We start from the raw sequence: 15,000 nt of genomic DNA, 5'->3' as shown, positions 1-15,000 counted from the left end.
ACATGGACGCATTATTTTTTCTCAATCTCTAAGGTTATTAATAACTTTAAAGGTTTGTTTCCAAGATAACTTTGCTGTTGCTTTGAGCTTCTGCCTCATATTACACATTTTCCTCAAATGTTTGGTGATCTGTGGCTCATATTTAAAAGCTAATTGGATGTTGTGGATTGGGCTAGGGTTTAACTTTTGGGATTCAAGTCAGATCCAAGTGATCTGACTATTAAGTGCTCTGTCGTTTTATTGAGGAATCCTTTGATATTCCCCCTCTCCCTCACACCCTCCCCCCTGCCCTGCAGCCTCTGGGCCTTCCCTACCTGGTCAGATTCACCAGAAGTCTTTGTCTACTCTCCTACCAGAAGGGTGGAAAAAAATGCAAAAAACTGGCTGCCAGTGTTTGGGATCCCAGTGAAGGAAAACGGCTGAGGGTTCTGGACAAGTAAAGTACTTTATTTTCTTCTCGCTATGCCTGTTGAGTACAAAGACCACCTTTTCTTATGTACTTCAGATAAACTCCAGTTTTCTGCCAGGAATGGGTTTCTGTTCATCAATACAGAGGAACTAGGGGTTTAACTGTCAAACATTTTGAACCAATCCTCTTACTCCTTTTACCTGTTTTTAAAGGTACCTGAGCTGTCCATTGCTAAGCCTTTGCAGGGGTTCTGTGGTACAGTCTGGGAGGGATATCCTCATTGCTGACAGCCTATTTGGTTTTCTCGTTGGTCGAGTCTGTTACCACTTGTTCATAAGCTTTGCAATTTCCCAAATTTTGTTGCTGTTGTCTCCTTTCCCGTTCTTTGTCCTCAAGGTTTTTAAATGTTGTCTCTCCACCTCCCACCCCCCACCCCCGCCCTTTAAAGTAACGGGTTTTAGTAGGATTTCAGAAGGGACTAGAAGTGATAGGGTCTTATTTTTTAGCAGCCTTTTTATTTGCGTGGGGGTGGTTGGTGACGGAAGGTTTGGGAGAACATAAAGGGGCAGGTAAATTAAAATCCAGATAGTGTTCTAGAATAATACCTTCCAGAATTTGGCCAATAAATTTCATTCGTAGTTTGCTAGTTTATTACGGAACCAATCTCTATTAATGGACAGTGTTAGGTAGCTTTTATTTCAATTCTCCACCAGTTTTGTAGACTGATTAGAGCTGTCAATCTTCCTTCTTTTCAAGTAATGTGAGTTTTCTTGGTCTGCCGGCCTAGTTCAAGTTTTGATACCTTTGGTTTACTAGGTGTGTGCTACCAGGTGAGTTACAATCTCTCTTCTTGGGGTTTTGGGCTTTTATTCCTTTCTTAACCTTCAATGAGCTTTATAAGGTTACAGGTTTTGTTACTACATTACTCTTTGCACATTGGGATGGCAGTTGCTTCATTGATGTGCACAAGTTAGAATACATTATGTGGAACATCTGTCCAGGTGTCCTTCATGCTGAGGTAATTTTGAAAGGTGGTTTCATTAACGTTAGCATCTAAGTTACAAGGCCTGTGCATTCTGTATGCACGTTTGGTTTTTTACTGCTTGGAAAAGTTCTTTGAAATTGTTATCTTGTACTTTAAAAGTACCTTATGGCGTTGAGGTATTGGGAAAATCAAAACTGAACCCAATGCCTACCACAGCAAATTTTGGTTTTCTGAAATGTATAATTTTATTTGGCTTGGGGTCACATTAACTTGAAATGTCAAAATCTAGGTGAGTAAATTTCTTTGGGAGCAGTTTACTTCTAATTTATCAGCTCTCTAACATTTAAGCATGACTCTGAATTATTCATAAAAACTGATTTTTACTATCTACTTTGGGCAAGCTGAGAGTGCATTCTTTATCTTTTCTTCACTGCTGGCCATGTTGAAGTCTAGCCTGAAAATCTCCATGGCTGAAATAATTCTGGCAAGATGAATATCCAATTGTGCAAATTGAATCTGCCTGGCCTGCTAATTGCTGTCAGTTGCCTATAATCTGGTAAAATTGGAGAAAGGTTAGTTATAATCCTCATTTCAAAGAGGCTTGAGCCCATTTACATCGGAATCCATCAGAATTGTTTAGGTGTTGCCTGGGAACTTGGATTTCACACCCCCCTCCAAGTGATCTTCGCTACTCTAAAGTTTTAGGTATTGTTGCTTTAAGATGGTTAAATAATGCTGTTTCATAAAGATTTTTTGTTTTTACTTTTATTTCGGGTAAAGACAAAGGTGTGTGTTTCATAAAACAATGCCACTCAAGCATTTTAATCATGATCCCTTAAGTCTCGCTTGGGAAAAAAATCAGAAAGACTTGGCATTCTAATGAGTGTACAAGATGATGAGTGTGTGTGCTGCCGAAGGCGAGCACCGAGATGACAATGAGTAATAGTGTACCAAGTGGGGGAAGAGATGTGGTGGAAGTAGCAGTAGGCTGGGAACGTGGGGAGTTGGTTTTATGATTTTTTTTTTCAACTTTTTTTTTTTTTTTTTTTTTTTTGGGACAGAGAGAGACAGAGCATGAACGGGGGAGGGGCAGAGAGAGGGAGACACAGAATCGGAAACAGGCTCCAGGCTCCGAGCCATCAGCCCAGAGCCCGACGCGGGGCTCGAACTCACAGACCTCGAGACCGTGACCTGGCTGAAGTCGGACGCTCAACCGACTGCGCCACCCAGGCGCCCCGGTTTTATGATTTTTAAATTAACTATAGGCGATACACTTTCCTTATTGCCTGCATATTGCCCCACTTTAGTTTGTCACTGATGTCACTCATCCATTCCATTGTGAATTGGTAATTAGTAACTGAAATTGACTTGCTGTAGTTTTGGGTTGGGCTTGTTACATATTGTCCCACTATCCTTAGCATCTTTTAGATTCTCTAGTAATTTCCAGCAGCCTCTTATTTTCAATGGCTGTAGTATAGAAGTAGCCTTAGGTAACAACTGTGGTATCCAAGGGACTATGCAATTTAGGAAGACAGCAATGGGTGACTGCTAAGTGTTAATTTACCCCAGTAAGCCCTGTACATTTGGGGGGACAGAAGGGAGGCTCTGAGGGCATGAAAAAAGGACCTTGCAAAATTACTGTACTGCTTTTAAAAGGTGATGCTTCATAAGAATTAGATCTTAAGTAAGAGCAAGGTGTTCTTTGTTGTTAACAGTCCAAATCAGTTACTTGTCAGGAGAGGAATTCTTTAAAGTCTTCCGAGAAAGTACAGAATAGGCATTAGGGGAGGTGCTAATTCATTTAACAATGATAGAAGTTACTGAATTCTATTTTGGGAAACTTAAGTCACTTGATAGGAAGATCGTTTAAACTTCAAGGTTAATTGGTATACAATTTATTTTGTAATTGGATAGGCTACATTGTTTGCACTTCAGGATTTAAATGCGAGGTTATTTTTCCTGCCTCTCTCATTTCTCAGAAAAATAAAATATTTGAAGAAACTTAAGAGGTCTGTTAATGTTACTAACCTTAAAGCGACATTTAACATGTCATGGAAGCGATGCTTTGAATAAATACTTAAGAAAAGGAATTCTATAATTCCCCTTTGTTGTTGTATGGATGGCCTTGGATTACACAAGGCTTAATCACACTTTTAGAAGACACTTGCCAATCTCACTAAGTAGAACCCATTTAAAATAAAAATTGGAAGATGGCTCTGGCTATTACAAGTGTAGTTAAATTAGCTAAGGCAATAAAGAAAACTTCAAAATGCTCAGAAATTTGTTGTACATTGCTTCTACAATCATTGATACATAATAAAGCATGCTACTACTAGTCAATTAGTTTTATGTATTAAGACCTATCAGCATGTCTTTGTTTTGTTTTTGTTTTTTTTTTAGTACCTGGTTGACTTGATTTCACACTAACGTGATGTTCTCTGTACCATTTAACATTTTCAAAACCTATTCTCCTCCAGCAAATTCTGTTAGAACCAAGTGTTTCCATTTCCGGAAGCCTACTTTTAGAGTTCATACTAAGTTTATAGTGGGCTTTAGTGGGGTTTTAATTTGCACTAAATTTTCTTTTCTGGAAGATTACTTATGTTCAAATTTATAATGTAGTGCTTTTGTCTTACAATTAAACTCTTATAGCACTCATGCATTTTTTGCACTGTCTTTTTGTTTTTCTTTCTTTTTTTTTCAATTTAAGCTTTCCCTTCTTGGATGAATACTTTGAAATAACAGGTCTTATATTCTTAGTTGAAAAGGTAAGAACTATCATATTTAAAATGTAACAGTTTTAAATGATGGGATTCTTTTGAAAGATTATGCAAAATGGTCAAATAGTTTTTTAATTTGAAGAGTCACTGAATTCAATGGAAGAAAGAAGGGTCATTTTCAGTTTTCTCCAGGATGTTCAGGAGGAAGGATAGTGAGAGAAGGAAGATTCTGTATGGGGATATTCAGTCTCTGGCCTCTACTGGGTTTGCTGTCAAATGTGGTGAGACTGCTGAAAGTGCTGGTAGGCATCTGCTATTTATGCAGACTTGTATATATTTCTCAGAGGATGGCAAATTGAATTAGATGTGTAAAGTTGCACTAATGTTCGCCAAGGTATTCCTACTCTGAATACAGAGGAAACCTAACATAACATTATTGTTCCACTATTCCATTTCCTACGTTTGTGTTCCTCAAGAATTCGGAGGCATTTGGGTCGTTCCTAGTGCTGGCCTGCCAAGAGAGAGGCTGACATTATGGCAGATCATGGTATGATGCTTAGAAGGTCTTCACTCCCTCACAAATGATCTCTGTGACCAGTTTGTGATTCGCCTTTTTGTTCTATAAAATCAGGCCAAGTTAAATAATGGGTTCTGTTATTTTAGGTTCTGCCATGATTCTATAATGAGAATATTAACTTTATTTTTTTAGAAGTCTCCTAAATATTTGGGGGGGGGGGAGGGGCAGAGGGAGAAAGAGAAAGAATCCCAAGTAGGCTTCATGTTGCCAGTGCAGAGCCTGACCTGGGGCTCCATCTCACAGCTGTGACATCAGGACCTGAGCCTATATCAAGAGTCAGACCACTGAGCCACTCAGGTGCCCCAAGAATATGTACTTATTTAAAATAAGTTAAAATCATCTTTTCAGATTTATTAAAATGTATAGGATATTGTCTAGCAGACTTAAAGCAATTTCTAGTTTAATACATAATTCAATGGAATAGACTTTAAAAAAAGAATGTTTCTGAGGTCCAGCTCTGTCATTTGCCCTGTGATGTTGGACAAATAAAATTTAACTTGTCTAAGCATCAGTTTTCCAACTGAAAATTATTTCTCAGATACGGATGTTTGATGATAGGCATGTGAATGTGCTTTGGAGTTAGTAGTTCTCAACTTTATCGTAAGGTTAAACACACTTTGAGGCCCTATCCCAGCCTTAAGTAGAATCTTCAGGGGGGAGAGCCCAGGCATCTATATTAAGATCCCTGAGTCTGAGAGTTGAAAACCAAAGCTTCATATTTATTGCTATGACCGTGTTTAAGAGCTATGGAGATCACACGTAGGAAAAGGTATCAAATGTTAATACCTATATGTGCTGGGCAGTCTGAATATGAAGAGTATAATGTGGCCAGGCTTGTGGGGACTAGATACACATAGCTGTCTACCAAGATGGGATGAGTGCCCTTTGCAGTTTGCCTGGGCATCTGCTAGGACTTCCCACTTGTGCTTCTGTAACTCTTCTGGGCTTGCCTGGCTATGAACCTTCAGATTTAGTGTAGAGGTCCCTTGAGTTTGGTGAGTAATTTGAGATAAGCAGAAAGGCTAAAAAGGTTCTGGATTACAGAATAGTGTAAAAGCCTTTATAAATAAGAAATAAGGTCAAGGAAGCATTTTTGTGGGGAATGGAGGAAGAATATATCGAGTTTTGGGGATTTAAAATTTAAGGTGTTTGCATGATATCTAAGTGGGTGTATCCAGTAGAGAGTTGGAAAAAGATTTGGAATTCAGAAGAGAGGTTACTTGCTGGAGAAGGCAATATCATGGGAGTAAATAAAAGCACCCTAGAGAGTGTGGGAAATGAAGAGAACCAAAGGCTGAGTTCTGTTGCAGGCCATTTGATGAATGAGTGCACGATTAGACTTCCAAAGGCCTACTCTGCTTTCTGCACCCCGCCCCCCCCCCCCCCACACACAAACAAACAGCAAGCAGTGCCTTAATTTGCTAATCCTCTCTCTTACTAGCCCAGTGGAGTCAGGCAAGTGACATAGCTTATCCAGTTTTCTTATCTGTAAAATGGAAATAAGAGTCCCTACCTCAGGGTTGTGAGGATTAAAAAAGAATCTGTAATATAGTTAAGTGTTTTAACTGTCTTTGACCTATTGAGATAAATTCTTTTTTTTTTTTTTTTTCCTTTTTAAGTAGGCTTCATGCCCAGCATGGAATCCAAACTTGAACTCACAACCCAGAGATTAAGGCCTGAGCTGAGATCAAGAGTTAGATGTGGTTTAACCGACTGAGCCACCCAGGCACCCCAAGATAAATTCAATTTCTAGTAAGATCCAATTACCAGCCCCACTTACAACCCACAAAATCTCCATCAGTGACTGGAGCTGGTGTTGATCATTATCTTTCTTGAATTTATTCTCTGCTGCACAATGTGCCACTTAAATAGGCGTTGTTTTAAATGTGCTTATGATTTTTTTCAGTCTTGCTGCCTCGACTGGAATGTTAGCTTCCATTGGGATTAGGTCCATTTCTTACACTTCCGTGTATAGCCACTAATTTCTCAAACATCAGTTATCTCTATTGATGTGGTAACTTACAATAAAATTGTAATGTTTTAGAACTATTTTGGTGCAGAGTGGGAGCTCAACAATGTTTGGATGCATAAATCAATGAAAAGTCTAAGATTGCCTTAATATTTGTTTCTATCTACTCAGGTATTTTCTGACAGATGTAGCATAAATAGATAAACACTCCTTACTAAACGAGTGCTTTTCTTCCTAACTCTTAAGCTCTAAGACAGTTCTAAGACTGGGAAAACCAGCATTATGTGGGACTTAATAGCCTGGAACCAGAGTGATAGCTTGTGTCTTATTTGTGCTGCAAGTGGAGAGGAGCTTGTCACAACATGCTCTTCATTTTTAGGCTCCTGGGTCTTGGCATCCTAATATGTAAAATTGGGGAGGGGGTAGATTCAGTGATCTTTAGGTTCATGTCTTCTAGCAATACATATGCTAGTATTCACTGGCAATCAGGAAACAAATACATTGTTTTATAAATATATTACAGAAATGTAAGGGAGACACATTATATAGACTTTTAAAATAATAGCAAAATACATGGCAATTCTCACAATGCTTCTCTTTAAATTTCTGTCTCCTCCCCCCCCCCCCCAAACAACCTACCAACCTACAAAAAGCAAAAATATTCCATGTGTCTTATCTGGACCACAATTGAGGGGTCAGATAAGATACTCTGAGTTAAAGATACAGATTTCATATATACAACAGCCAGGACTTGAATTCATAAAATCTCAGCTTTCTAGGTGTGTGACCTTGAACATGTCATTGAACTTGGCTATTTTCTGATCTGCAAAATAAAGATAATATGAGCAAATATTTACACAGCACTTTTCTATGTGCCTTACATTATACTTAATAGTTTTTACTTCTTTATGTCATTGTAAAATTAATGAGACATTCCTCCTCCAAAGCACTTAGTGCATTATATCAGAGTACATATTCAATATAACACCCATTTTTTCCTGACATAAATTACAGAAACTCTAAAGTTTCTAACATTTAAAATCCTTTAAAAAATACTTTGTGCATGGAAAGGTGATACTGTGCTGGAGGAATAACAAGCTTGGTGTCTATTTAAAGTGCTGATACTTGATCATTAGAATTAAAATGAGCTATCTACCAGATAGGAACCCATGTTTTTACTCTTCCCCATGGATCACTAAGTGATTTTTAAAACTGACTTTAGACCTCAAGTTCCCATTTAAGAAACAACTCATGATACCTTGTTACCAACTGCAAAGTGAAGCTGGATGTTTTGGTTATTAGATATCTTAGTGATTTGAGGTTATTGAGTGAAATGTAGGGGGAAAGCTATTAGGGTGGTAAAATGGGACAGGAAATCTCCAGGTTTATTGGAGATACAATACAGCTTCCTAATTTTAAAATCTTTACCCAAGGAAATGTCTAGTATAAAACAATGGTGTGAGTAGTCATTTCAAATGAAAGAATCTGTGGAAGAGGTGATTGTTTATTTCTGGACTGTGTACTCATGTGAAGAGTTATTAATTTTTATTTGTATTTAATTTTAGAGCAAGGGAGGGGCAAAGAGAGAGGGAGAGACAGAATCTTAAGCAGGTTCCATGCTCAGTACAGAGTCCAATGTCGGGCTCGATCCCATGACCCTGGGATTATGACCTGAGCCAAAATCAAGAGTTGGACACTCAACCAATTGAGCCACCCAGGCACCACAAGACTTCTATTTCTAAGGGAATTAATGAGATCACAGTCATTTTTATTCTGAGTAAGAAGGAAAATATTAGGGATTTAATGCCAAAAATGCAATCATTTTTTTCCTGTTAAGTAATAGTTAACACTTAAATAGCATTTACTATGTGGTAGACATAATTCTATGTGGTATTATTACTAGCTCCCTTTTACAGATGAGGAAACAGACACAGGTTAAACAACTTGTCCAAAGTCACCTGATGGTATCTTGCAGGGTGGAGAGTTAAACTTCAGTGGTCTGATTCCAGGGTTTGTGATTTTAATCTTAACAAAGGGCAGAGAGGCTGGGGAAGTAGCTGGAGCAGTGGGGAAAAAACTGGCAGCATTACAGAAATGGAAGAGGTACGAAAATTAATAAAGCACACTACAAGGACAAGGAAAAACTTCCAAAACCCTCTTCCTTCAGTCTTCCTACCACTGGAGAATGCTATTTCATAATTGTTGATTGTAGAACTCTCTATTTACACACAACAATTTATTGGTAACTGCTGGGGATGGGGAGAAAAAGGGTCAGGGTCAGGTTGGTATTACATTTGTACTTAAAAGAATGATGATGATTGAGAGGAGAATTACCACAGTGATGATTATAATCTTTCTGAAGTGTTTCCACCATATCCTCCTGAGAATCTTTCTTGTTTTTTGGGACTCTTTGGCCTGAAATAAAAATAAACACAAATTTAATGTTTTCTTTCTGTATCTGGATTAATGGACACACTTCAATACCTAATAAAGCTATGTAAAAGAACAGATTTAGCTTGGTTTTGAGCAATCCCAGAGAGTGTCACAAAGTCTGCACAGCTTTTATAAAATGATGCACCAAGATTCCAGGTGCCTTACTCATTGAGTTAAGCTGTAATTTTATTAATATTAATAAATTAATATTTAATAAATATATTTAATAAATATTTATTATTTAATAAATATTTAATAAATTAATAGAATTTATTAATAAATAATTAAATTAACTCTGTGACTGTGACCAAGTTAATAACTCTTTGAGCCCCAGTTTCCTCATCTTCACTTTATGATTTTACTTAAATGCCACTATCCCTTACAGCCCTATTTAAAATCGCTACCCCCATCTCCATCCCAGAAACCCTATTTCCCTTCGATACATTATTTTTCTCTAAAGTATTTGTCTCTTGGGGTGCCTAGGTGGCTCAGCCAGTTAAGCGTCTTGACTGGCTCAGGTCATGATCTCATGGTTTGTGAGTTTGAGCCTCTGGCTCTGTGCTGACAGTTCAGAGCCTGGAGCCTGCTTTGGATTCTGTGTCTCCCTCTCTGCCCCTAACCCATTTGCACTCTGTCTCTGTCTCTCTCAAAAATAATCATAAAAAATTAACATGTTCAAGGTATTTATCTCTTATCTAACATTATGTAAATCTTATTTATTGTGTGTTGAGAATGTAAGCTCTGCGAAGGCAGGGATTTTGGTCTGTTTCATTGACTGCTGTATTCCCAACAGTGCTTAACGTAGAATACTCCTCTATTTTTCTTTAGCACCCGTATATTGCTATTGAGAAATGTGATGCTATTCTAATTGCCAAGTCTTTGTATTTTCTCTCTGAAAACATTTAAAATCTCTCTTCCTTTTTTAATGTTCTACAATTTCAATATTACATACATGCCCTGCTATGGTCCTTGTTTTGTTCATTCAATCTGGAAACTCGTGTTATTTAGTTCTAGGAATTTTTCTTGTATGCCTCTAATTTTCTCTCCTTTGATTTCTTCATTGTCTGAAACTCCTGTTGTTCATATGTTGGATCTCAGACTGATTCGCTGTCTTATCTTTCCTCTTTCTCTTTTTGCTCTCCTTTCTGAGAGAATATCTCAACTTTATATTATAATAATTCTACTGAATTTAAAATTTTTACTATTGTTTTAATTTCCAAAAGATCTCTTTTGTTCTATGAATAAGCTTTTACATAGCTTTTCATTCTTGTTTCAGGGATGCATTACTTTCTATTATTTCTCTGAAGACAGAGAAAGGTTGGGGAATGGTCACCATATTCGAAGATACAGATACTCAGGATAAAACTTTTCACTTGACCCATCGGATTTTAATATGCTGGTCACTCTGGCCTCAACTGCATATGGTTTCTGAATTTAGACCCTCTCTGGTCTGTTGTCTTTAGGTACTTATTATCCTTTTGTCAGGGGTAAGGAGAGGAAGTGATGTGGCTCTAAAATGTAGGGAAGAGGCTCTGCAGGTAACATGTTCCTTTTAAAGACTTTATACCCAGTCTCCTCTTGAGACTTCTATTGCATGTCTACTTTTACAAGTACCATGTATCTTCAATTTCTGATTCTTTCCAAAGTTCTATGGCCTGGATCAGTTTGCATCTTAATGTCTTCTGGTACAAACTTAGGTTTTGAGGTTTTTGCTACTAAAAAGGTTAAAAAGTACTCATAATTGGTTTTCTAGCTTCCAAAATTGTTGCCATCTCTTACCTGTTGTCTTTTCCTTTGTTTTTTGTCCTAGTAATTTATACATTAAAATTCCTAATTATTGCTTTACCTATAATTTTATTGGAATTTTGAGTGTATGCCAAGATAAATGTATCTGTTTAATCTGTCAAATAAAAATCCATGACCCATATTTATCTGTAGGCAGACTGAGAGAAAGCTTACTGGCCTTTTTGTTAAAAAGCCAAATGGGCTTTTTTTTTTTTTTTCCCCCTTTAAAAAAGCTTATTTATTTTGAGAGAGAGAGCACTTGTGCACAGGTGTGAGCATAAGCAGAGCAGGGGTGGAGAAGGAGAGAGGGCTCGATGTCAAGAACCATGAGGTCATGACCTGAGTTGACAGGAGTTGGAAGCTTAACTGACTGAGGCACCCAGGTGCCCCCAAATCAGCTTCTTAAGGACATTCAGTAGTCTTTTATATAAAGATCAAGGGGAAAAGAGAGGTAACTAATTTTGCAAGTCAAAAAATAGAGGTTTTTGTGAGAATGATTATGTGGTATCTGTGTGAAAAATATTCTGAGAAAAACTGTAAAATACTTCAAATATGTTTTATTGAGCTGCTTCTACTCAACTGTCCTCAAAGAGGAAGTCATTTTTTTCTTCATATAATCATGTATGCATAAAAGTGGGATTTGTTTGGAAGGTAAGGCAGTAAAGTGAAATAAAATCTCTTACTTTTTTTTGCCATATTTTTTGTGGGATTTAGATGTTGCCACTTACCCCATAAAAAAGACAAAATCTAATAAATTAATAGATCTGGAAGTATGGTAGACTAAGTAATCCCATAACCCTCCTGCCACTATTACTACTCAGAAATGCTAGATAAAATATAATAAGCAAACTTAAATTCATAGCAGAATTGGGAAGAAAGTCAGAGTACAGCCTGGTGCCGAAACTTAGGCAAACAGTGAGAAATTGCACTTCTGGTGCAGCTTGTCTGGATTTGAGAGGGTGAGGACATTGGCTTCTGTCATCCAGGGCTTGGGATTTCACTGCCCACAGGCACAGCAGGCTAATCTCTGGGCTCCATGAGGAGAACATGGAACTATATTGAATTTTCATCTTTCCTGCTAACTAGGCTCAAAACTTTGGAGTCTTCCTTAACTCCCTCTCACCACACATGCAATCTGTCAGCGACTCCAATTTGTTCCACCTTCAAAATGTATACAGAATCCAACCACCTCTCACCACTTGTACTGAACTAAATATTCATTTTATGTTACCTACACTTTTACCACTTTCTTTGCTCTTTATTTTTTTGCTGAAAGTCAGATTTCTCCTCAGAGAGAATTTTCCAACTACCTAAAATACCTCCTTTAGAATTTCCTTAGTGCAGATGTGATAAACACAGCCAGCTATCCACTGCAGACTTTAGTTCCCCTCTCATAATGTAGAATTATTGCTGGCAAGAGACTCTCCAATCACAGACCACATTTATCAGGCTCTTCACCCCACTCTGTGCTGTTTCCCTCTCTGCCTCTTGTACGTATGCAAAGCTGTAAGACTAATTCTTACCAATAGGTCATGAGTAGAAATGATGGTGTCACTTTTGGGCTGAACTGGCTATAAGCAAATATGCTTCTTCCACTCCATGTTTAACCAACTGCCACCTGAAATGGAAAGACTCTAAGGCCCCAGGCAATGGCAGAGTCACAAAACGGAAAAAGCTTGGGTTCCTGGATTGCCATGTGAAATTATGCCCACAGAAAACCTGTTTTAAATTGTTATGCAACCAAGAAATAAACCTTTATTTAGTTCAACAGTTAGTGTTTCTCTAATACTGCAGTTGGTAGTAGGATGAGATGTTATTAAAAGAGTCTAAAACATGTGGCATTGGCTTAACCATCAGGTGGTAGGCAGTGAAGAAACTGGTACTAGAGGCTGGAAAGATAAAGACCTATATTCTTCAGAATAAAACACTGGATAGTTTTACCAGTGCCTGTGACAACTTGGAAGGCAAATTGCCTATTGAGTCTTTCACTTTGGAAGAAAATGTTGGAAAACAGAATGGTAATGGTGTGAGTTCTTGTTACTGGCTGCATTTATCAAGGTACCAACTGGCTGGTTTGCAAGAAGAAATGAAAAAGGAATAGGGTGAAGAAATGTGGAACACTGAAACATTAGATAAGCTTATGTTTTTTTGGTCCAGAAATAGAAATATTGAAAAGGTCTTTAATGACAAATGCCCATTAAGAAGATTCTGTCCTCCCTCGATAACAGAAAAACTCCAAACCTATTAAAAAAAAAAATGGGAAAAGGACTTGAACAGACTTTCATCAAAGATCTATAAATGGCCAATAAGCATGCGAAAAGATGCTCAACATCATTAGTCATTGAGGGAATGCAAATCAAAAGGAGATGCTAGTTAAAAAAGTGAGATGCTAGTTCATACCCAGTAGGATGTCTATAATTACAAAAATGGAAAATAACAAGTGTTGGAGAGGATATGGAGAAATCTGAACCCTCTTACATTACTGGTGGGTACTTGTGGCTACCCTCTTACATTACTGGGTTCAACCACTGTGGAAAATAGTTTGGAAGTTCCTCAAAAAGTTAAACACAGAATTACCATATGATATAGCAATTCCATTCCTATGTATACACACAAAGGAATTGAAATCAAGTATTCAAACAAAAATTTGTACATGGATGTTAATAGCATTATTCACAATAGCCAAGGCAGAAACAACCCAAATGTCCACCAAATGATGACTAATAGATAAGCAAATAGGGGTGTATCCATAAAATGGAATATTACTCAGCCACAAAAAGGAATGAATTACTGACATATGCTACAACATGGATGAACTAGGAAAACATGCTAAGTGAAAGAACCAGCCACAAAAGACCAGATTGTATGATTCTATTTATATGAGATAGCCAGAATAGGTAAATCCATAGAGACAGAAAGTAGATTAGTGGTTGCCAGGGCCTGGGGAATAATTGTTTAATGGATATGAGGTTTCTTTTTGGGGTGACAAAAATGTTTTGAAACTAGTAAGGTGTTGGATATACAATACTGTGAATGTATTCAATGCCACTGAATTGTATACTTTAAAAATGTTAATTATACCTTATATGAGTTTTACCTCAATTAAAAAAAAAAAAGATTCTGCCCGGTGGTGGAGACGAGGTTAAGGGTGCAATATGCTTCCTATCCAAGCCTAATGGCCTCAAAGTAGTTGTCTTTAAATTGAGAGGGAGGCATGAGGGCAAGGAGCAGGAGCAGGAGCAAAGAAATAACCGGGTTTCAGAATATTGTCCAGAAAAGAACTTTACATGTGGATACAGGCACTTGGAAACGACTAGAAGCAAAAAGATTCAAAATCAACCAAGTTTTGAAATGGAAAATAAAGCAGAACCTGGTCCTTTGAAAAGACCAAAACAAAACAAAACAAAAAACAACTTGATTAAAATAATTGAAAGGCTAAGAATGAGGAAATTAAACCAACCACAGGCACAAGACAAAAGTTAAGAATACAACCGCATATAGCATATAGTATAAGTTTTTATACATGGCTAGAGTCAGTCTTTTGAGGCAACAAAGGTAAAACTATAGCAGTGAATCCTACAACACATACAAACATTTAATGTGAAATTTGTCATATTAACAGGTTTAAGAAGAAAAATCATTATCTCAATTAATGTAAAGATAGCATTTGATACAATTCAACCCCCTTTCATGATAAAATTTCTTAGCAAATAAAGAATAGAAAGGAAGATTTATAAGTTGTTAAAAAGTATCTATCAAAATCTGAATGTAAATTTAATACTTAATTGGGAAGCATTAGAAATATTCATTTTAGGGGTGCCTGGGTGGCTTGGTCGGTTAAGCGTCCGACTTCGGCTCAGGTCATGATCTCACGGTCCGTGAGTTCAAGCCCCGCGTCAGGCTCTGTGCTGATAGCTCAGAGCCTGGAGCCTGTTTCGGATTCTGTGTCTCCCTCTCTCTCTGCCCCTCCCCTGTTCATGTTCTGTCTCTCTCTGTCTCAAAAATAAACATTAAAAAAAAAATTATAAAAAAAAAAAAGAAATATTCATCTTAAATTGGGAACAAGTATTTCAGATATCACCATTTCTAGTCAATATTTTACTGGCATTCCTAGATAACATA

General features: G+C 37.4%; 1 protein-coding gene across 4 annotated transcripts in view; it reads right to left on the bottom strand.

Moving 5' to 3' along the window:
- Positions 1-7,289: 7,289 nt before the first annotated feature.
- The window catches only part of LOC125922864 (vesicle-associated membrane protein 8-like), a 33,746-nt gene continuing 26,035 nt past the window's right edge, over positions 7,290-15,000 (bottom strand). For 2 of the 4 annotated variants that reach the window (XM_049630732.1, XM_049630736.1), the window contains one exon: positions 8,878-9,075. In XM_049630732.1, coding sequence (XP_049486689.1) covers positions 8,938-9,075 — 138 coding nt within the window. In that variant the 3' untranslated portion in view covers positions 8,878-8,937. Of the gene's footprint in view, positions 7,484-8,877; positions 9,076-15,000 lie in introns of those variants that run through there. The other 2 variants (XM_049630735.1, XM_049630734.1) reach the window with 2 other exon arrangements.

The sequence above is a fragment of the Panthera uncia genome, chromosome B1 (genome assembly GCF_023721935.1).
Source record: "Panthera uncia isolate 11264 chromosome B1, Puncia_PCG_1.0, whole genome shotgun sequence".
Lineage (NCBI taxonomy): Eukaryota > Metazoa > Chordata > Mammalia > Carnivora > Felidae > Panthera > Panthera uncia.
This window is presented reverse-complemented; position numbering and strand designations above follow the sequence as displayed.